The 23,187-nt window shown below is 44.4% G+C and overlaps 1 protein-coding gene across 3 annotated transcripts; it reads left to right on the top strand.

Annotated features, from left to right (window-relative positions):
• Positions 1-22,801, top strand: igf2bp3 (insulin-like growth factor 2 mRNA binding protein 3). Of its 3 annotated transcripts, none has more exons than XM_037091906.1 (15): positions 1-908; positions 1,866-1,926; positions 7,569-7,617; positions 11,194-11,245; positions 11,520-11,583; positions 12,394-12,672; positions 14,710-14,844; positions 15,075-15,197; positions 15,328-15,463; positions 16,911-17,042; positions 18,101-18,223; positions 18,362-18,436; positions 18,563-18,694; positions 18,843-18,956; positions 19,722-22,801. In XM_037091906.1, exons 1-15 carry the CDS (start codon positions 734-736, stop codon positions 19,821-19,823), a joined length of 1,752 nt encoding a protein of 583 aa, XP_036947801.1. In that variant the 5' UTR covers positions 1-733; the 3' UTR covers positions 19,824-22,801. The 3 variants fall into 3 exon arrangements, with proteins under 3 accessions (XP_036947801.1, XP_036947802.1, XP_036947803.1); XM_037091907.1 differs by having other exon boundaries at positions 18,104-18,223; XM_037091908.1 differs by lacking the exon at positions 1-908 and adding an exon at positions 1,441-1,511.
• Positions 22,802-23,187: the final 386 nt, after the last annotated feature.

Consider the following 23,187-nt stretch of genomic DNA (forward strand, 5'->3'; position numbering starts at 1 on the left):
GGCGTGCGTGAGCGCACTGCCGTTTTACTATTCCGCAACCGGCCAATGAGAATCAAGGCTTTGCAGAGAAAGGCACACGAATGTGATTCTAGTAAAGATACACTGGGTTCTCACGGAATCCCTTTACGCACATAGCTCGCCAGGTTTTTTCCCAACGCCAATCCACTCTTCCCCTCCTTTTTTCTCCACTCCCCTCTGCTGTCCCCACCCCAGATTCCCGTGCAATTTTCCCCAATCCCAAACACTTAATTGAGCAATTGGGATTCCTCACGTGTGGGCTGATTTGTAGTTTGAACACGTGGCTCATTCAAAAAGCCGGAATAGCAGAGGATTTTTTTTTCTCCCCCTTCTTCTTCTTCTTATTCTAGGCTCTAGACTTAGAGGCGGGCGCCAGCCTTACCGTGTGTGACATTCTCTGTCTCTTTGCCAAGGGGTTTGGAGGAAGACACAAAGTAGTTTCTCCTCCTTTTCACCCAGCCCGCCATCGTTTGGAGACACGAGATTAATAATTGAGCATTTATTTATTGCGCGATAGAGACAGAGGGGCGAGGGAGAGCGAACGCACTGTGAGGCTGCCAGTTTAAATCTATCTGTGGCTTGAACGACCGGGAAGCACGCCACAGCCACTCCGTAGTAGTAAAGGCGATTTAGGCTACTCCAAACACTGCACATCCGTGAGAGCAAATAACTGTCTCTCCCTCAGCGTAAAGATTGTCCCTTTTCGGCGCAGAACATGAATAAGCTATACATCGGCAACGTGAGCGCTGAGGCGAGCGAGGAGGACTTCGAAACTATCTTTGAGCAGTGGAAGATTCCGCACAGTGGTCCATTTCTTCTCAAAACTGGCTATGCGTTTGTGGATTGCCTGGACGAGAAAGCTGCGATGAAGGCCATCGATGTTCTTTCAGGTGAGACATTTTGTGGCATTTTAAAAAAAAAGTGTAATTTGAAAAGACGCACGAACTGCTGCAATTGTGTGGAGCTCGCTCGGGCTTCGCCTGTAGGGTGGGGGTGTATCCAGCTTTCTTTCTCTCTCACACAACCTTTACTTGGCCTTTTGACACCGTGGGCTCAGACAAATCGCTGCCCTGGGTTCGAGTGAAATCTTGTAATTTCCCTGAGTGTAGCTTGATAAAATGGTCGAGTAAACACAATCACGAGGGATGAAACTGCCATCGCGCCCCTAACGCAGGTTCTGTTCCGGCCAGGGCAGCGGGGCTGTGGACGCCGTGGACGGAACCTCATTGTGGGCTCTGTCACACAGCCCACCTCGGCCTCTGCCCCTCATCGTGCCAAAGTGTTGGACTTGCTTTTACCAGTTTCAGTTTGAAGTCACACTCGTACCCGGGTCTCACGCTCCGGGCCTCTCCAGTGGCCACAGCTCGCTACATTGTGAAGCCATTTTCGCCCATGCTGACACACCAGGTGGTTTAATTGTGTTGGTCAAATGTAGGCCAACTAACAGAGCCACACGACCATGAGCTGCTCCGTACCACCGCCTTCGTCTCCTGGTTTGTTGTTAATTTCCACTTGGGCCTGCACACGCACGATTCGTGTCATTTTAGCTCAAAACTCGTGTAATTCCACGACGTGTGCTCACGTCTAGGCTCATTTTGGTCACTCGTGCTGTTGGTGGCTGCACACTTTTCAGCAATTTGTGTTGCTCACATGACACCGAGCTGAAAACACCCAGGAAGGAGCCATGTCCACGTTTCTGTCCCCACATCCTTCACGAAAATGATTATTAAACACTGGCCAGAAATACAGGAAGAGCAGCAGCAGCAGGGGAGGGAGGGGGTGTTTTTAGGGGGTCAAAGGTTTAATTAAATTAATTGTTGCATTTTATTTTATATTTTTTATTTTAGGTAAAGTTGAACTTCATGGGAAACTTCTCGAAGTGGAGCACTCGGTCCCTAAACGTCAAAGGTAGGTCGACTTTAATTCTGTGGTGCTGGGTGGACTCGTGGAGCTCCTATCTGTGTTTTCGAGCCATTTTCCAGCAGAAGCACATTTATTTATTTTTTTCACCACCTCATATTCGCCGTTCATGTGCCTGCGTGCTGCTGGAGAGCGGTGTTAATTCAGTGTTGTGGGCATTGTGATATTTGCTGAACGCTGGGTCTTTTCTCCTGGCTGCTCTGGGGTCAGATGAAAGGGGCGTATGGAGTCCTCCTCCTCTCGCCATGACTGTGGGGTGCTCCTAAAACCGTCGTGCATTTTGGGTCTAAGCAGCAACATGTCTGCATTTTCTCGCTGCTGTTTTCTTGTGTACGCACACCACTTGATATTATTCGAGCCCCAACCTCGGGGCCGATTATTTAAAGCCCGGTTTGTGCTGGCTGAAATGTGTTGCAAGAGTGAGTGCAGGCTGGGTTTGAGGCGTGCAGGCCTTGTGGAGTCGTCCATTTGAGAAGGATCTGCCCGTCATTCTCCCTGCCTGCCCTGCGCTTCCGCCCTCCTCTGCACATTGTGCTGCTGTTGCATGAGATGGACTCCCAAACGCGAGTGGAATGGGAGGTTTGGGGCCCAAGTCACGGAAAACCTTAGTTTCGGAGTTAGACCCCCGTGTCGTGTGTCAGTGGGTGATTTTTACAAAGTGTAGCATACATATTTTCTGCGTGCTGTGCGTAATGTGTGCGGAGAACGTAAAATACTGCTGCTTTTTGCCATTGTGTGCGTAATTTTAGCTGGTGACGCAATTCGGCCACAATTAAACGTTTTCTTGAATTAAATGTGAAATTGTTCCCGCCAGGAATTCGCTGTAAGGATTTCTGGGGCATTAGACGTAAAATGCGTGTGTTTTCTGTAAAGTTTGAATAATCTGCTGTTTTTACGCTGCGTAATTAGAATCCAGAGAGTCGAGCTGAAACGTGCAGCTCTGTAACTCACACGTGGTGTAAATTGATTAGAAAGTGTTTAAAATGTGAATGTGGCTCTAACAGGGAATTTCTGATGCCTTGACGTGAAATGTATTTTCCACCTGAAGGTCACGCAGGCACTCCCGCCAGCTGCTGGGCTGGTCATAGAAATAGTAGCTTGGATAAATAAACCAGGTGAGCTACGAGGGGATTTCACGTCAAATCACGAGAAGCTTCCTCCCCCCCAAAAAATAAAAATAATAAAATAAAATAAATCCCTCATCATGAAGGAGTGGTGACGTTGCCCTGTCTTTTACAGTGCAGCCTGCTGTGTTGGCTGTGGCAGCAAACAGACTCGAGTTTCAGCCACACTTCTTTTTTTCTTTTCTTTTTTTTTTTTTTTTTAAAAAAAGAAAAGAATAAACGTGCCCTCCCTTTACAACATGGAACATGGTAGCCGTCAATGGGAACAGTATTCCGAGTACAGCCACACAACACACACTTGCACACAGGGGCCCCTCTTTGCATTCCAACCTGCAAATATCAACCGGGGGCTCGGCCAATCACCATGGCTTAACCTTTGAACCCGTCAGGAAGGGGAAGTGCCGCAGCAGACAGGCATCAAGGTGGGGCTGCTACAGTTTGGGGCTCCTGACGACAGAGCTGCGTTGGGTGACACACTATGGAGCGTGGCGCTTCACGCCGGCCAGAATGCGTCACGTAATCAAATACTTTAATGTACATTCTTCTGGATTGGCCATCGTGGTCAGAAGCCCACCAGAATTATCTCCAGCGCATTAGCACAACATCTGCTGCGTTCAATAGTGACTCATGAAAATATACAGTGTGCATTTAAACAACGCAACACAAGCTAAATCCAGCTAATTGGAAACATGTGAAACACTGCAGTCTTTTCATAGTTATTAAAGCTCTCAGCCAGCTTGTGGTCATTTACATTCACTGTCTGACCTCTGCAAACGTTATGTGCTTGGCTTTTTTTTTTTGTCTTTTTAATCTGGCATTTAAAGATGACACCCACACGCTCCTGACAATGTACTGTGTGTTTTATCCTTTTTTTTTTTTAAAAATGTTTAATTCTGAGAAGGCATTTAAATTGCACAATAGGAAAATCCAGCATTAATCACAATCTTACAGGTGTATTTACATTTAAATCAAAACAGTTTAATTTTACACAATTGACCTGATTTTAAAATGACAAAATTATATTTTCAGTTTTGACCCAGATTATTACAAAAGTGTAGATTCAGATTCTTACATAATGTTTGCTAACTGTTAATTGTTTTAAGAATTTCTTTACAAAAATGTAGTTGGACCCTTTTTTATTAATTAGTGATGCAGGAGTGTTTTTTTTTATTATTGTGTAAGCTCTTACTTCACTTCCTGGTCAGCTTGTGGATGAATTAAACAAAATAAATGTAGCTTCCCCACATGCACATACCCGCCTGGTCACATGTGCAGAAGGGGAGAAAATGACATGGCTATAGGAGGGGAGGCCCCGTGTGTGTGCGCGCACTGTGTTTGTGTGTGTGGGGCGACAGGGGAAACATACATCAAGCATGTACACATCTTGGACTTATTTACAACATGTATAGCGTAGCAGTTCTCAGGAAATGGTGTCAAGTTTCAGCCCCCTCGCCTTTTTTTTTTTCTTCTTCTTTTTTTTTTTTAAAGGGGGGGGAAAAAAGAAATTAAAGCTAGCATCAAAGGTACGGCCGTAAACAGAGACAATGGCAACGATAATATCGGTGCTGTTTTTGTAGAAATGGCTCCTGGTTCTTATTACAAGAATTCTGGGTCATGGGGTCACTGTGGGGCCCCACCTGCGAAAATGGGGCTTTGGGACGGAGACTTGGGGTGCCAGAGAATTATGAATGTGGCCCCTTGTTTTACCCAGGCTGCAGGCAGAGGTTCCTTAAACCTCCCTCATAGACTCAAATCAGTATCTCATTGTATTTTTTTGTTTTCTCTCTTTAATTCTTTTTTTTGTAACATGCATTAAACGTATTTTCTGTGAGGTGGGCATGAAGACACAAATGCGTAACAGTCTTTGCAGAAGTTGAGTAATTCCTAACTGTTGATATTCAACTCATTGGAATTCTCTGAGGGAATTCCAAACGCAAGTGTTGAACGTAGCTTTTTGGGTGCCCCGTTTGCATATAAGGCCTGTGAGAGGGCAGCGGAAACCAGACTGCGTGGAATTCAGTCATTCAGAACCTCTGCATACTGAACAGTGGGTGGGTGTGGATGGGCGTTGAGCACAGATCTCGTGTGTCCCTCGCCGTCTCTGATGGTGTCGATAAAGCGTGCTGCCGCAAGAATGGACATCTGCAGAGCTGGGGTTAATGCAGGTGTGGTGCAGTGTCATGGTGCAGGCTGTAGGTCTCAGCTGAGCGGCCAGAGAACGTGTAGAGCGTTGGGCCATTTAAAAAAAAAAAAAAAAAAATTAAAGATGTATATATTTTTAAAGTGAAGAAGGAGCCCGGCCTCCCCCTGGCCATCACATGACGAGCCAACCCTAGTCACTCCTGGCCCTCCCCTCCTTCCCTCCCCCTCCCACTTTTAACCCCCGCTCTACATGTTCCTGTCAGTGGACTTGTCCGTGTCCATGGCAACAGGGCCCCACCCCCACAGGGCAGAGAGGGCCCTTGTTACCCTTGCCTGAAACAGGGCTAGCTAGTCTCCCCCCCCCCAACACCACCACACCCCATTCACACACCTCCCCCCCCCTCCCCAAATCAAAGGCTTGGACTGGGGAATGTATACCACCCCCACCCCATACCCTGGCTGACTTCTTCTTCTGTCTGTGTGTGTGTGTGCGGAGCTATAGGTTAATCCGACTGGAAGTGCTCGGTGCATTTGCACATTTCGCTTGGCGTTCCCACCGCAATGCAGAGCATACAGAATGTGTGGGGAGAGGGGCCGGACCAGCCAGGAATGGCACAGTGGGCCGGAAAGGGCTGGAATTCCTCCTGAAAGTTATTTGGGAATTTTCTTTACAATTTGCCCATTTAGAATTAAGTATTTCCCTAATGTCTCCAATTGAATATGTTGTTGAACTGCTGTTAGCTTGATTATGGTCGTAGTGGCTAAGCCGAGGAATTTAAACTACTGCGGCCCTGGTTGCACATGTGCACTGTTTGTTTTTTAAATTTGACTGTAGATCTTGTGTGCATTTTTTTTTCTTTTTTCTTTTAAATGTTCCTTTTTGGTGTGTGCTTTTTTTTTTTTTTTTTTTAATTTATTTTTTTATTGTAAATTTGAGTCCATGGTGTAAAGTCAGTTTATAAAATGCTTCATGTTGTAAGGTGCTATCTCCTACACAGCAGATTACAAAACAGCCATTAGCAGTAGAGCTAATAGATGAGCTTCATTTTAGACGTCATTTAACAGCTCAGTGAAGCTTGTGGAAAAGAACAGGAGGTGTGTGTGTGTGTGTGTGTAGTGCAACTCTAAGTTTCATACAGAAGAAAGAAAATGTCTAGAAACTAAGTTAAATTGGCTGCATATGTGTCAAGTATGTGTAGCGAGCGTGAGGCTGGTGTGGAAGTGGGTCGGGGTCAGGGTTTGTGTGTGCGTGCCTGTGTTCGTGCTCCAGCTCTCGAGCCATATGTACATTTTGTTCCTGTAGGTTTGTGCGTGTCAGGCGGGCAGGGGACTTTGGAGTGGCCTCCACTCTTCGCACATTTTTATACAACATCCACATGCACAGGCGGACTACTTGTGAAACTCTGTTGACTCATTGATCCACAAGTTCCATTGTCTAAGGGACCTCAACACATGGCCACTATGCTCATGCTGCTGTAGACAAACCTTCATGCTAAGAGGATGAATTGGGGATGTCTGCCCTGGTTGTTTCTAGTGACGGAGCACAGCAGCACCATTGTAGCTGCTCATCTCCACTCGCTTGTGTTGTGCACACTCTCTACGAACAAGCATGCAATTTTGATTCTTCCTGTTTAGTGCGACGTGGCGAGTGGAGATTCCGTTTGGTTTCTGTTTGGCACCTGCACCACCCCCTCCCCACTTTTTTTTTTTTTTTTTTTTTAATTTATTTTTTTTGTTAGGACAGCTGGATGCTCCTGGATGAGCATGTCATTTGGTTGAAAAAAGTGTGTTTGAGTCCTGCAGTGGTCGACCTGTGACGATGCAGTGCAACAGGGCACATGTGAGAGTGTAGAGTGTATACCTTTTCTTCTCCTGGACGCTTCGCTCGTCATGTTTCTTTTTCTCTGTGTGACGTTTGGTGATTTGAGACGAAGGGCGTGGTGTGTTTGTGTTGTAGCGTAATTTTGATTTTGAGCACCCTCGACTCAATTTAGGCCACCCAGTGGTGATTTCCTAATCACCCCTTTGCCTGCTTTTTTTTTCTCCATCACTTCCTCCCACGTTTTTTACCCAGGGTGCCTCAGTGCACCTGCTGTGTTGGGAAGGGATTTAAAGCAGGAGTCATATCCACAGCTTCTCCACCCTGGTCTGTCTCGCTAGATGGCGAAGGGAATAAAGAGCTGCTTTGTTTTCTAATAAAATCCCTCCTTTCATTATTATGTTTTTATCATTGTACCTGCACTGTATTGTCAGCGACTAACTGTCTTCCTCCCCTCTTCTCCCCCATCTACCTTCATCAATTTCCTCTCTCCCTCCTCCCTTTATCCATCCCCCACCCTTCTTCCTCCCTTGTTCTCTCTCCAGGAACTGTAAGCTGCAGATCAGGAACATCCCGCCTCACATGCAGTGGGAGGTGAGTGCTAACAGGCTGCTAACTGCTTCCAGGGCGGGGCACCATCGGGCAGCCCAACTGGGCTCCCATTTAGTGGCCTCTGGAGTCACCTTGCCCCCCGTTTGGGTTTCAATTGAGCAGGCGCTTGATGATTCGTTTGAACAAGGCTGCAGCTCAGGCCGGTGTAATGCACCAAGCGTTGGACCAAACTGTGATTGGTAGAGCAGAAATGATTGAAAATACCACTGGAAGTTTGATAACGAAGATTGCGAGGTTGAATTTGGTCAATGTAGCTGCACAGTGGATAGTTGGTCACGGTTAACTAGGCAGAGACATTGGGGGACTTCAAAAAGATCCAGTCTTTCACAAAAGTAGGATCCTTTAGGGTCACTCACATGGGAAACTTTAAGCCGTCACATGATCTTTCTCAACATGATATGGGTTCAGATGTTGGCTACCTAACAGGCATGTTTTTAGAGCACTTTGAAAAAGCTTTCTGTTGATTTGAATGTGATTGTCGGGCCACACAGGATCCGCTGTGTTTCAATGGGAAACGTTCCTAAACTGTTCTGTCATGCTGTCTTTCAGCACTGATCACATGTGCTAGCTTGAAAGCGAAGGCCTTTTCAAATGGTGTGTCCTTGCAAAAAAAAAAAGGAAATATAATACTGATAATGACGATAAACGGAGTGTATTGTCGGAAGTGCTGTGAAACATTGATGCAGCATGTGACGTGGCCCCCCGGCTCTCCATACGTGGGTCATGGGATATCAATTATTTGGTCTATTTTATAATTTATTTATTTGGAATGTCAATTTTAGTTATTCAAGACTTTGTTTTGTCGAGTCTGGAAAAAGAATTGATTTGAATAAAATGTGTGTCAGCAGTTCGTTGTTGAGACTGTGCAGAAAATAAAATCTGCACCTGTATGAAATCATGTGATCCAACACAACACGTGTCCCTGCACTCACAAACACTGTGTTCGAAGCTTCTTGAGTTTAAGGTTTGAGTGTGTGAGAGATTTAACCATCTGGATCTTGAGTATGTAGTTTGAGAACTGAAGAATAGAATTGCATATTGTTTGAGTAATTTGTAACACAATGACAAACTACACCTCAAATTCCTTTACACTTGATTCTTAATGCTAATATATGTTACACACACTTAATACATTTGAGTGTGACAGACATGGAAGCCCTTATTTCAGATTTATTTAATTTGCCATGTTGTGTTTGCAGCCACACTTGAATACAAACCACTCAGAGAAAAGATCCAACATCAAGAAGAAAATCTGAAATCAAAATTCTTGACTTGCTGTTAATCCTCTCCAAAAAGGAGTCACATAAACCAATATTTCAACAAGGGTGACTTTTAAACTGCATGAAAATTGGCCTTGATCTTTTTTGTGAACATCTTTGGCATTTCAGGCAAAAATACATCCACAAATATTCTGTTTTAAAATATTTTAGAAAAGCATCTTTGAGTTGATCTTGTAAAAACTGTCCGCTGCTGCGTGACGTGAAACTCTGAGTGTTAACGGACCGACAGTGGACTTAAAGTTGAAGCTGTGAAACTGACGCTCACGGTCTTTAAATTTGTAATTATTAATTATTTTTTTTATCTCATGAAATCCATTATGTCCATAAAGGGTTAAAGTGCAAGAACATGTCATGTAAAAATGAATAATATCAGTAGAATTGGTGAGCTGTGACGTGGTCAGGTTTCAAGGCCACCGCCTGATTAGAGAAGGGGGGAAAAAAAGTGAGCAACAGTCGTGTGTGTGTGTGTGTGTGTGTGTGTGTCATGTCTTTTTGTGCATTTGATTTAAAACCTTTCCAACGTTTGTTACACACTCCACTCTGGAGGGTGCGTGTAAATTATTTGTGCTTCAATGTCAACATTTTAAAGTTGTCGGCCAAATTTCACTGAAGCTTTTTTTTTTTTTTTCAGAAATGATTTGTGTCAAACTCTCACTGCTGACTTCAGTGTGGAATCTCAGTAAAACAGCTTTACGTGACCTTTTTTTTTTTCTTCTTCTTCTTCTTCCCTCTGCAGAGGTTTAGCTGTGATAGCGAGCGCTTGTAGTGTTGTTCAGTTTAATTTTCTGGTTCAAGAGGCAATGTAAGCCTGATGAGAATTGTCTCATTGAATTGCTCAGTAGTTCAGTATTCAAAATTTGTGAGATTGTAAGGTTTAATACACGGCTTTAGATTTCAGCCTGATCCACTCACTGTGATCAAATGGCTACGGACAGGCTCAGCGTTTTGTAATGGTGGGCTCGCTGTTGCCTATGCATGTCCCTCAAACGCAGCTCGAGATCCACCCATGTTCCTTGTATGTCGCAAGCGAGCGGTTTGCTTTCTCAAAAGGTGACATGGAGGTTTCTCCCACTCGGAGGGGGGAGGGGTGAGAAGAATGGTTGAACTGAATAGAAAGGAATCTTTTGATGCAAAGGCCTTGTATGTATCTTATCAGGTAGATAAGACAATGGGTCACAGTGTGTGTAGCCCTACAGCGAGAGAATCGTAAGAGTAGTGGCGTGTTCACAAGCTGTGGTGGGTGGGCCGGGACTGCTTCCCTTTCCCTTCCCTTCCATGTGCACCGATTCACAGAATGTGTAGCATGAACTCGCACCCCTCCCCCAGCCACTGCTTCCTGCTGGAATGTACCCCACCCTTTCCTGAATGGCCTGGATTCCCATTGGTCAGACTCGGTGGATGGACAGGCTGCGCAGCCAGCCAGCAGCGAGCCACTGTTGGCTTCAGGGAACTCATATCAGAGCTGGAGCAGCCTATGATGGGGAGTGGAGATGGCAGGGAGGCGGGAGGCTGCTCGGTTGGTGGGTTGGTGGAGTGGGGGGGCAGGGACGCACGCTTGTTGGCTAGAAAGTGGGGTTGAGCTCTTGGGGGTGTGGCCTCTGCGTTTGGACTGAGCATGGTCGGATGTCTTAGCTTAGCTTAGAACCCTCGCTCCCCCTCTCGCCCACAGTTGATCACATCTATGAATTAAAATCCTGTAGTCTCCACGTTTGGGCAGGTGGCCAGCATAGTGTGGCTTTCCTCTGAATGCATTTTCTGATTTTTGACATTTCCCTCTTCATGTGTGTGATTCCACTGTGCTTAGTAATTTTTTTTTTTTTTTTAAATGTATTAGATCATTTTACCAACATTTTTAAAAAAACAAGCAAAAGCATCCATAGATCAAAATATGTTTCCTGAAATTATGTGTTTAAAATCCAGGTGGATTGTTGGATGAACAGCTAATAGTTGATTGAAAATCTAACATTTATTTTTTTCTTACACAGCTATTTCAAAAAGACTTTTTTTTAAATGTTATAAAAACCCGCTGTGTACCTGGAGCTCTGTGTGAGTGCCCTGAGGGAAGAGTCATAATTTGAGGTGGACAGGCTTTTACAAGAAGGCAGCAAATTTATCCACGTAACTCAACATTGAACCCTGGGTTTCAGAATTAATGGAGTGTGTCCTTGCAGCGAGCTGGGCTGGTTCCCATAGATAGCTTCTGCTCACTAACAGGTTCTGGTCAAAGCCTCCAAAGTCTCTGAGTAACAACAGCTCTTCTTTCTCTTTCTCTTTTTAGGTTTTGGATGGTATGCTTGCTCAGTATGGTTCAGTAGAGAACTGTGAACAAGGTAAATACGCACTTGTTCAAGCTTTTGTGTCAGAAAAATATAATTCCACCATCTTGCTGCAACACAAATCTCACACTGCATCCACAATGTGTTTTTTATATTTTTATTTTTTCTTCGACAACCTCGAAATCATTATTTTTTTTTAATTAAAAATAAATCATTGCAGATTTTCCAGAGTAGTGAAACTGTAATTGTTGAACCATGCAAAAGTGTCACGGTGCTAAATTGTGTCACTGAACGTGCGTGAATTGACTCTGTGTGTGTTCCCTCACAGTAAACACTGACACAGAGACAGCGGTAGTCAACGTTCGATATGCAGCCAAGGACCAGGCCAGGCTGTGAGTACACACACACACACACACATACACACACACACGCAGTGTTTTCACGCGCTGACCCTCCACCTCATCTGTCTTGATGGCTTCGACGTGGATCTGCTGAGGTTTTTCACTTTACGCAGCTTTCTCAGTTAGAAATTAGACCAACTTCCTCTGTCGTGTTCTCACAGCACACCTGGTTTCCTCCTTCCAAAAACCAGTCTAGTTTGATTTGACATGCAATGATGGCGGGGAGGAGGGGGGGAGTGTGTGTGTGTGTGTGTGTATATATATGTGTGTGTGTGAGAGATGAAGGGAGGGGGGGTTAAATTAGCCATCTGGTGCCCCCTGGTGTACATGTATCATACTACAATGTTGTTCTCTGCACGAGTGGTTGTAGAAGTCTTCAGGCTTGATTGATCGATTCACCCTTAAAACAAATCCTCCAGTGTGAGCAGTCACACCTGTATGAGGTGTGACTGCAGGCTCCAGGCTGGAGTGAGTTTGGACGTGATGCTCGGCCACTCTCCGTCAGGATGTTGGGCTTGACAGGAGCTCTCATCTCCTCGTTCCATGTTCCCATTATTTAAGGTGTAAACTGCATCAGTTGGTACCAAAACCTCTTGTTTCTGTTTTAATGCCCCCTCGTGCTTGGATCCTTCCATTGATGAGGAGCTGGGAAAACGCTTAAACAGGAATTTTTATGTTGATTGCCTCAACAGAAATTAGTTTGGCAGTTGATCCATCTCACTCAGTCTGCTCTGTGCCTTTAAATCACACACAATCAGCAGAGATCAAGAGTTTTAGACACTGACATCACTTGCTCCACAGGGCGATGGAGAAACTGAACGGATCCATGATGGAGAACTACGCCTTGAAAGTGTCCTACATCCCCGATGAGATGGCTGCTGCAGAGGGTCCTCCAGCGGGGGGCAGGAGAGGCTTTGGCGCCCGTGGACCCCCTCGTGCCGGCTCTCCAGGTCTGGGCGCCCGGCCCAAAGACCCGATTATCATCCCGCTGCGCATAATGGTTCCCACACAGTTTGTAGGGGCAATCATCGGCAAGGAGGGCAACACCATCCGCAACATCACCAAACAGACCCACTCAAAGTACGTACACAGAGGTCAGGAGTTACACTGAACATGAACATCGGCTGTCCGTTTTCTGTGTCGCTGACTTCTGGCATCAGAAGGATGTTTCCTCTTTCTTCCAGAGGCAGAGTCAATCTCTGGTATGAGCAAAAGCACCATAGTTGGATGCCACAATGGTAAAAATTCAAAAGTGTTGGAAAAACTGAATGCTTACGGAGCGGAAATAAAATTCAAGGTTCATAACGAGATTTAGAACTGAGAAATGCAACGCGGGGCTGCAGACACGACAGACAAACATTAATGATGCCACATTTGCTGCTGTTGACAGACTGACACACCTGAGTCAGAAGTCCTTGAGTTTTTATACAGTAATTCATTCAATGAATTTAGATCCTGCTTCACTGACAGAGGTTGTTCCTCTGTAAGGTAACGGTGGTTTCCATCTAAAACCAGTTTAATTAGCGCAACACTTTGATTCCGACCGTATGCCGATGGAGGACAATGTGCCACATTTGAAATCCTCCTCTTGCAGCGTCGCCTCAGATGTCCGCGTGTCATCAGATCATCTGCACAGTTGCAACACTTTTCAGTTTTCACAGCCAGTGGAAAATGGAAGATATTTTTTTATGAAGTGGCTTAAACTGCTCATTAGTGAGCTTTTATATGAATGTGTCATTTTGTAAATTAACTGAAAAGGCTGTTTTTTTTGTTTTTTTTTCTAAGAGCTTTAACGCTCTTTTGGCCCTAAACTCTTGTTTTGATTCATTCCAGTCAGCAGCACAGAGACGGCTGTTTTAACATCTTATGACACGCGTTTAAACACTTGCAGTGGAAAATTAATGTTTATTAGATGTGGTATTATTAGATCTTGATGCTCAATTGGAAAATGTCATCCACAACATATTAGACAGGCTGGAAAACGGGATGCGACCTTTTGACACAGAGCTAGATTGAATCTCTCACCGGTGGTTACACATGTGAGTGGAGTGCCTCAGGGCTCCGTGCTCTGTCCTCTTGTGTTCGGCGTCTGAGTGCTCCCACTCATGCAGATTTATAGAAAATGAGAAGGAGGCTGTTCAGACCTGCTATCAACATGTGTTCAGAGTGATCCCATCACAAGTGGACAGCTGTTAAGGTGTGAACACTCTAACGATGCATAGAGGAAGCGCTTTGAGACCCAATCGCTGTTATGTTAATTGTGTTTGGGCTCTTAAGCTGCTTAAAGACGGCAGCAGATACTTATGAAGGCGGTCTGTTGCAACTAACCACTGAACTGGTAACGGCTGCATCTCCCAACAACTTGAAGAGTTCTTGCATGTGGAGTGAAATGGCAGCGAAAAATTCAAGATCATTGATACCTTTTTTAAATCTTCAATAAAATCAACATGAAACACAGTTAAGATGTGTCTGTCTGTCACATACTGACTGTACCAGCCTGTCTGATTAAACATACTGTTTCAACTAAGTTCACCATTAACACTAAATTTCTCGGGATGTAACATTTACAATAAACATGTCAAACTGCACAAAGAGTAAAACGGGGCCTGTTAAAGCTGCTGCTTTGTCGTCACCAGACTCCTGTAAAAAGTAAAACATGTATTTGTTTGTTCCAGCGTGTTTATTTGACTGTAGAATGGAGGAGTGGGATCTGATCACAGCAGGTCACAGCGCATGTCAGATGGGTTTAATGCCCGGTGTGACTTGACGGGCTGAAGCTGTCGTCTTGTGATCGGATCACTCGGAACTTAAATCCGACTGTGAACAGCCTCAAATTATCATCGCATAATTATTTTAAGGAGCAATTTTAAAAGTTTGTGCTTTGTTTCAAGTCTTTAAAAGTTTCGGTAACGTCTCAAAATAAAAACCCGTCCGTGTGTTTTATCTTCAGTAGACCGGCACAGTGACAAACAGGATCTTTCTGCTCTGCCCTTTTGTTTGTTCTGTCATTCAGTACTTGTATGAATGCCTTTTGTCTAATGATGAGCATTGTGAACAGCCCCGTTATTACAAGGTGCTTTACAAATAACTGGCCTTGCCTCGGCTGTTACTCGACAGGATCGACATCCATAGGAAAGAAAATGCAGGTGCAGCAGAGAAGCCCATCACGATCCACTCCACCCCAGAAGGCTGTTCGAGCGCCTGTACGACCATCATGGAGATCATGCAGAAGGAAGCCGCCGAGACAAAGTTGTGAGTTTGTGCCCTTTGCTTGTCAGAATGAGTATGGATGGTAAATTGTGCATGTTGTGATGGACAGTTTGTCATTGGCTGAAGTTTGTTGGTGAAAGGCTGCATGTACAACAAGAAAGAAGCACATTAAAGATTCAGAACATGTGATCAAAATACACATTGAGATTCTGATCTCAACATTTAGTTACTGTTGCAGAGCGTCTAACTGTTATTAAATGTGTCTTGTCCAGCACTGAAGAGATCCCACTGAAGATACTTGCACACAACAACTTTGTAGGAAGATTAATTGGGAAGGAAGGACGCAACCTGAAGAAGATCGAGCAGGATACAGGAACCAAGATCACAATTTCATCGTAAGCCTGACTTCATATAATCTCTACACCCCATTTATGAAAGTGCTGCATAACATGGCATGCATATTTAAAGTAGCTGCTTTTAGGTGTCAGAACTATTGTTCTCATGCGTCTGTTCTGTTCGGTCCAGTCTCCAGGACCTGACCCTGTACAACCCAGAGCGGACCATCACAGTGACGGGCCCCATCGAGAACTGTGCAAGAGCAGAAGAGGAGGTGATGAAGAAAATCAGAGAATCCTACGAGAGCGACATGGCTGCTATGAACGTAAGAATAAAGTACAAGTTTTCATTGATCCAGAGCCGCCATAGATGGTCGGCTGCAGTAGAAAATTACTGTGACTATTTGTATTAAAACAAGGAACCAGATAACAGAAAGAAACAGTTTTGATGGAAGCGAATCGGATAATGGTGTTGACGTGCACAGCTGATCTGGAAACAGCACTTTGATATCCGGGAACGTTGTCATACAACACTCAACATCTGTTTGGATATATGTGCAAACAAATCATGTGTCAAATGATACGTCCCCTTTTTTGAGGCACCAAAATATTCACAAAACACAAATTGATATTTTAGCGTTTCACTTAATTTTCAAACTACTTTTGAGTAGTTTAAATAAACTTAAAGACTTTATGAAACAATTGTTTTCCAGCAGGAATACATTGTCGACATATTTTCTTAATGGATATCTGATTTTTATTTTTCTAGCCTATTCAGATTTCAAGGACTCTGATTTCTGATGGTGTATGAACGTCTCGGGCTGTTGGTTGGACTCAAGAAGCAATTTGAAGATGTTGCTTTAGACTCTGAGAAATTACATTTTTTTTTTGACATTTTGTAGAAAAAATATTTCCAATATCCCGGGTTTATTACAATGTGCTCAGTTTATAGGAAGTGTTGAGACTCAGGAGGCTTATTGAAATGTTTTTATATGCTGGATGAAGGTAACAGATGTTGGTCTGATAACATGACGAGCACTTTCACACCACACGTGTATGTATTCAGGAGTGTCCCGTCATTATGTAGCATGCTGTTTGGATTAACTAAGAAAATGGGAAAACTTTAGAATTGACATGTTTTTGAAGGTTTCAGACTGGATTTTGTGTTAAGTGAAAGTCCTTCAGATTGTAACTGCAGAAACTCAATATTTTTTATATTGGCTCAGTCATGTTAAACAGGATTAAAAGTCCACGTACAGACGGCAACTTTTTGTTTTCCTTGTGTTTGACACCTTTCTACAAAATCACTATACAGTTGTCTGACACCGGATTTTTTTTTTTTTTTTTTTTTTTTGGAGGGCGATGCAGTTACCAGTGTTGGCTCTATCAATATGTGCTGATATGATTGTGGTTATGGGACACCGGTGACAAAGATATTATAGAGGCAGTCTGTATTCCAGTTGAACACAAACGATTTTATTAATTATAAATTACCACAAGTATTTTCTGCATTATGCTAAAAAAGAATCATGTTAGTACATGCAGAGACCTGTGATCAGCCTGTATCTGTTGGGGCTCAACAGAGTTGTGGTTGTGTGTAGCACAATAAAAATGGGTTTAATGAGATTAAGTAAAATAGTCATCAAGATTGTATTGGTGTGCATCTATAATGTGATTTAAACCTGTTGTGGAAACTTTAGAAATGCTTTATTTTGACTGATAAATGGAGAACGCTGGTTTTGTGTTAATACATTTGTTGCCATTTGTCTGCAGCTCCAGTCGAACTTGATCCCAGGCTTGAATCTGAACGCTTTGGGTTTGTTCCCCAGTGGAGCACCAGGCATGGGTCCTTCCATGTCCAGCGTCCCGCCTCCCGGAGCCCACGGTGGATGCTCATCGTTTGGAGTAAGTCACACACTCGTCCTCAGAGTTCAGCGGCTCTGCTCCTCACACTGCCGTTACAAACCCAGGACAGGCTGTGTTTCATTTTACTCTCCATATTTCTGTGACTCTTGGGTCAGGCTGGTGAGAACTGCAATCGTTTAAACAAAAGCAGACATTTGGTCTTTAGCAACTCCGTTTCATGTTTCTTTTTTCCTTTAGTGCAGTCCTTATGGGGGTGAGGGGCCATTTTGGGCTTCTATGCTGTCGGCGAGCAGCCAGCCCTTTGCTGTAAGTCACCCATCCCAAAGTGCTTTGCACGGCTTGTGGCTGCTCGCTGCGGGGTTCGGGGAGGGCGGGCGTTCAGGGTCTGCTACATCGAGTTCATCTCCAGCTGCCCCTTCATCTTCGACCTTTTGTAGGCAGGACGTAATTGTGTGCAGTTGTTAACCTGGCGGATGGGAGACATGAGTCCTGGAGGGGAAACGGTAGCCTGGACACTCGATCGGCTTCACCAGATGTTTTGTAGCGCCATTTCTGCTGCATTTACTGTTTTTTAGGAAGGTTTCCGGCATGTTAAACATTCTCCGCAGTTGAAATCTTTCTCTGGATTTGGAAGATGCCAAAGCGAGTTGTTAGTGTGCCCTCAGCTGACACGTTGACTGGAATATTGGGCTCCATCCAAAATCAACAGTGTTGCCTACTTGTTGTTCGTCTTTGACGGTGTAACTGCCTCCCAAGTGAACTGAGAAAAACAAGATGTGTTTACAGTGTCATTTGAATCAAGGCATTAGAAAGGGGGAGGGGAGGGGAGTGTAAGGGCAGTGAGATACTACTTTCCACCTGTTTTTCCGGCAGAATGACTAAACTGATGCATGTGGCGAACTTAGATTGCGGCTTTCGATAACGAATGAAACAGGAGACAGATGTGTGGAGGGCATGAGCTAGACTGTAGCTTCAAGAACCAGACTGCTTCTTGCTAGATCCTCTATCTGCATCTGTGCGTCGGTGGCTGGACTCGAACCGGTGGTCTGTAGTTACTGTCTGCCTGATCACAGCAGTGCTGACGTGTTTATACCCAGCAGGGACACCCAGAGTCGGAGACGGTTCACCTGTTCATCCCAGCGCTCGCAGTGGGAGCCATCATTGGAAAACAGGGTCAACACATCAAACAGCTGTCACACTTTGCCGGAGCCTCGATCAAGGTGAGTGACGGACGGGAGCTGCTCTGAATCTCAATGCTAACGCGTTGATTCCAGGTGTCTCACCAGTTGTCATCGGACTGATGGGAACTGAAAGTATAAGTAAAGGCTGTAAAATGCTGCCTGTCTGCTCTCCTTCAGATCGCCCCCGCCGAGGGAGCAGATCCCAAACTAAGGAAAGTGATCATCAGTGGACCTCCGGAGGCTCAGTTTAAGGTGTTGTACCTCTTCACAGCCGTAAAAACACATAACACAACGATGGTAGATATAAAAGAATGGAGCTGCGCAGTAGTTTCCAAAATGCAGCATGAGTAATCTGTACTCCAACCTGTCCGACTGCAGGCTCAGTGTCGTCTCTTTGGAAAGCTGAAGGAAGAGAATTTCTTTGGACCCAAGGAAGAGGTGAAGCTGGAGGCTCACATCAAGGTTCCTTCATTTGCTGCTGGACGAGTCATCGGGAAGGGAGGCAAAACGGTAAACAAGGATTAATCAATCACAAGCTCAGGCCAGCATGTTGTAACGCTTAGCACGGACATTAAGGTTGTTCCAACAGATGAAGTGCACGGTGTCAACTTGTGGCTCTTATCCAGTTTCATTTTGGTGTCTTTCGTTGTGGCTGCAGGTAAACGAGCTGCAGAACCTGACCTGTGCAGAAGTGGTGGTGCCCAGGGACCAGACGCCCGACGAGAACGACCAGGTTATAGTGAAGATCAGCGGACACTTCTTTGCTTGCCAGGTGGGTTTTTACAAGGACAATGGAGAAGTGTTTTGCCTTAGGAGGCACACAGGCATATACCGACGGAGAGTCGGGTGAAGTTTCCAGAGTCCATGGAACATTTGTGGTGCTTCACAAAAAAATGGCAGAAAACAGGGACTTTGAAAACTTTAAAAAATCACCTGAAAGAATGTGAGTCTCCATCTACTTCAGCTGTTCAGGAGAATGCTGCAACTCTTTTTGTTGTGAAGCTCCAGAAATGTCTTGTGGTACAAAACGTCTGCATGGAGGTGAGTTGATGATGCAGGGACGTTTAATTGATTTCAGTCTTTAAGCTGCAGTCGTACGAAATGAAAGTTTTGCCTGATTGTAAACATGATCCAGTGTTGGACACCAGAGCTGCTCAGAGTCGGTCCGCCAGAAGTTTGTTTCTGCATAAATGGATAATTAATTAAGAGACTGAATGCAGTGTGACAGTTTGTGCAGGAAAATTAGGAATTAAGGAACATCTGAAAGATTCACCTGGCCAGACATCTTTTATTCACCTGTTAATTTATACAGGAGAGAAAAAGGTTTAGCTTTGCTTGATATTTTAACTTAATCAATCTCATCAGATTTCTTCTGATCAGAATATACAATCAAAGCTGGTGACTGTAAATCGATCGCTGTTGGTATGAAGGAATTCTGTAAACTTCATTTTTCAATCACTTCAGACGTGTTGATAGTCGCTGGGCGAGCGGCTCGAATACTTTGTGCTGTGGTCTGATCGTCTCTCTCGTCTTCCAGCTGGCCCAGAGGAAGATTCAGGAGATCCTGGCCCAGGTGAGGAGGCAGCAGCAACCTAAGCCCTCATCTGGAACCCAAACTCCACAGCCTCGCAGGAAGTGAAGGATCAGCAGACCTGGAGGAACGGTGACCGAAACTGCCAGAAGACTCGACAGATGGACAGATGCAGCAGAGTCCGGGGGGAGAATAAGAAGACAAGGGGTCGTAATGCTCATCTCAGGGGTCAGAGGTTATCAGAACCCAACCAAACATCTACCCCTCCTTGTCTTACTTGATGGACTTTCAAGTGTGACTGATAAGAGACCCTGCACCTCTAAAACTCCACCCACCTCACCTTCCTGCATCTCTATGAGAATGTACTTCTGAGGGCTCCCAACGAACGTCACCTGCCCTCACATGTACACACCCCTCGAGCGCTCTCCTCCTCCCACCACGGGTGTGTTAGATTTTTTTTTTTTTGTCCTCTTTTTACACTAGAAACACAAAGAAGAAATAAGGATCCCCCTCCTATCACCTCCTTGGTGTGGTACTTCAAACCTGACAAGATGTGTTGGTTGACTACAGATTTAGTTTTTTCTTTTTTTTTTTTTTTGGTTTTTCTTTTTTCTTAGTGTTTAATTGGTTGATGAAGCTTTCTCATGAGTTTTCTGTGGAAAGGAAAAGGCATTGCTATCAAGGTCCAGGTTGGACCAACATAGAGGTTTATTTTGGGGGAGGGTTGGCTCAGATTGGGTGGGCCATGTTTAGGGGAAAGATTCTTGTTTCAGGACAGGACCCCTGAAAGGGTGGATTATATTGGGCGTCCTGCCCCTGTAATGATAGTGGCATTTTATAAATTTGGATGCATTTTATAGATAGACCTATATACATAGATGAATATATATATTTAGAGGTGAGGGCAGCGCCATGACTGACACTTAGCGAAACGGTGCCGAACTGCTGCTGCCCAGGAAAACCAATTTAATATGCATTTTACTTAACTACCTCAGGATCTAGTACCTCAGAAGAGAAAAGAAAATGATTATATATATATATATATACATATATATATGAAAAAATGTTCCTTTCTTTTTTTATTTTGCTTTTGTGGTATTTTGTATACTTTATAAAGCTGATAGTCTTTGAACATTTTTATTTTTTTAAGAAAATTTAAAATTTGGTCAGCTGCCAACTGACCTTGCCTTCAACTCTGGTGCTTTAGGCGGCATTGTTCATGTGTATGTGTGACTTAAGATGACCCTGTACATAAAGTCTATTTGTACATAGCAGCCCCGGAGCAAGAGTTGGCGCCCCCTCAGCTGGCGGCTGACAGGAGTATCGAGAAAATCGCCTCAGTTTTTCCCCTGAGGGTCCACCATGTTCTAGGAAAAAAAAAAATGTACAAAACAACTAAGACATGCAAATAATGCCAACCGTACATAATTGCAGCAATGCCATTTAGTTTTGGGATTGACATTGTTATTGGTAATGGTACTTTAATTTGTCAAAAAAAAAAAAGATTTCCTTTTTGCCTTCCTATGATGAGGGCTGTGGTCCGGGCAGGGCAGCGTGGACCTGTCATGGTCCCCTCGCTCGCTGCTCTGGAGTCAGCAGAACATCTGATTTTTGTCTGTTCTGTTCCCAGACCACCTGCCACCTTCTCTAAAGACGGTGTCTCAGCAAGGTCCAAGCCCAACTAGGTTTATTCTCACAGAGCAAGCTTTGTCAGTTCGGAGTGGCCCTTGTAGCCAGGCCATTAATGTCAACGTCGTTCACTGCATGGTGAGGGTAGGGGGAGTCACACTGATAGACGCATATATTTTCTTTCGTTTTGTTTTGCGCTATAGGAAGATGATTTAAAACAAGACATTCTCTGTAACCCACAAATGCAACTTGATGTTTCAGTTTGTCGCTCAAGCAGGGAAAACGAGGCCGAACAGGCACACAGAATACTGAAGGACCCCTGACTGAAAAGATGGAAGAAATCCAAAAGCTTAAATATACGATTTAATTTCATTTTGTCTCTTCATGCCGAATGTAAATATGTTGATTGTGGTTAAAGTGCTTGAGTGTATCCATGCTTCCACAGTAGAACGCCGTCTACCTCAGCTGAGGGGGTGGGGGGTTGTTGTGGCACTAGGCGCCCCACCCTGCCCCCACTGAGCGCCAGCGCGCACCGATACCTCAGTCCCCCCCGAACACTTCTTTCTTCATGGGCGCGCCATCCTGACACCGCGCTTAACTGAGGGGCACAAGTGATACTTAAAATTATCCCCCCAAACACCCCCCGACTCCCTGCCTCCTTCCTGCCAAACCACCCTCCTCATCCCCACCCCCTCTCTGCTCCTCTTCCTCCTCCTCCTCCTCTTCCTCCTCCGCAGTTTGTTTTGATCTACCTCTTTAGACACGTATATGAAGTAGAGGCATTCTTCTATTTGTTAGTTTAGCCCCCCTCGCCCCTCCTTTATGCCTCCCCATGCTCCCCCCTCCCGATATGAATGGAAAAACTAAATCATGTACTATTTAGAATTGAGAGAATAATCGAAAAGTGATCAAAAAATATTTTCTTTCAGTGTTTATATATGCTCTTTTTGGCTTAATTGAAATCCTCAAACGATGGTTCTTTCTTTTCTTTCTGCTTTCTAATTTTTTGGTGGTGTGGCTTACATGTATTTGAACTTTTTGCTTGGGTTTTTTGTGAAAAAAGGTCAAATCACGTGTTTTTTTTTTTTTGTGCATTCAATAGTTTAAATGAGAAAATACAGTACTTTCGTTTCTGATTTTTAAGACTTCAAAATAGATACAAGTCCTGTCTCTTTTCCCGTTTGTCTTTCACAGATGCTACACTCACTCACTGATTTGGTAGCTGTTTTCTTCTGTTAGCATTTCTTGGCTGTGTAATGTGGAACACCCTCTTGGTATGAGACAGATTTGAGGGACTGGGTCTCTGAGTTTATTTGGAAAAGTGATCTGACTTCAGCATGATATTCCCTCCTCCCCCTCTCTGCAACCATGCTTGTGCCCCTTCACCTCCCCTTCACACACAGCTCCACTTGTCAAATGCCTCTGAATAAAAAAAAAATAAAAATTATAGTGCCTTGTTTTTTGTTTTTTTTTTGAAGCTCATGAAATGCTGCCGTCTTTCTGTTTTTGGGTATGTTAGTGCAGAAGACTCTTCAGATCCAGAACCAGGTGTGACTGCTCTCATGACGGGTTTTATACATTTTTATTCTACAAGCTCAAGTCGAGCTGAGTCCTGCATGTTGAATGTTCCTTCTCGGTTTGTTTTTCTGGCCCACGGCGTAAAAGAGGAAAATTACTTGCACCGTTTATTTGCATTAGTTGCACCACAAGGAAGGACGCGTGTCTTCATCCCTCTGACTGGGACGGGAAGCTGCTGATTCTGAGATCTTGCCTGAGAATTCGGTGTCCAAAAATCTCCAATTCATAAAGCTCTTTATAGTTTAGTTGTATAATTGTACATGTT

Source organism: Acanthopagrus latus, chromosome 3, assembly GCF_904848185.1.
Source record: "Acanthopagrus latus isolate v.2019 chromosome 3, fAcaLat1.1, whole genome shotgun sequence".
In the NCBI taxonomy this organism is placed as follows: Eukaryota; Metazoa; Chordata; class Actinopteri; order Spariformes; family Sparidae; genus Acanthopagrus; species Acanthopagrus latus.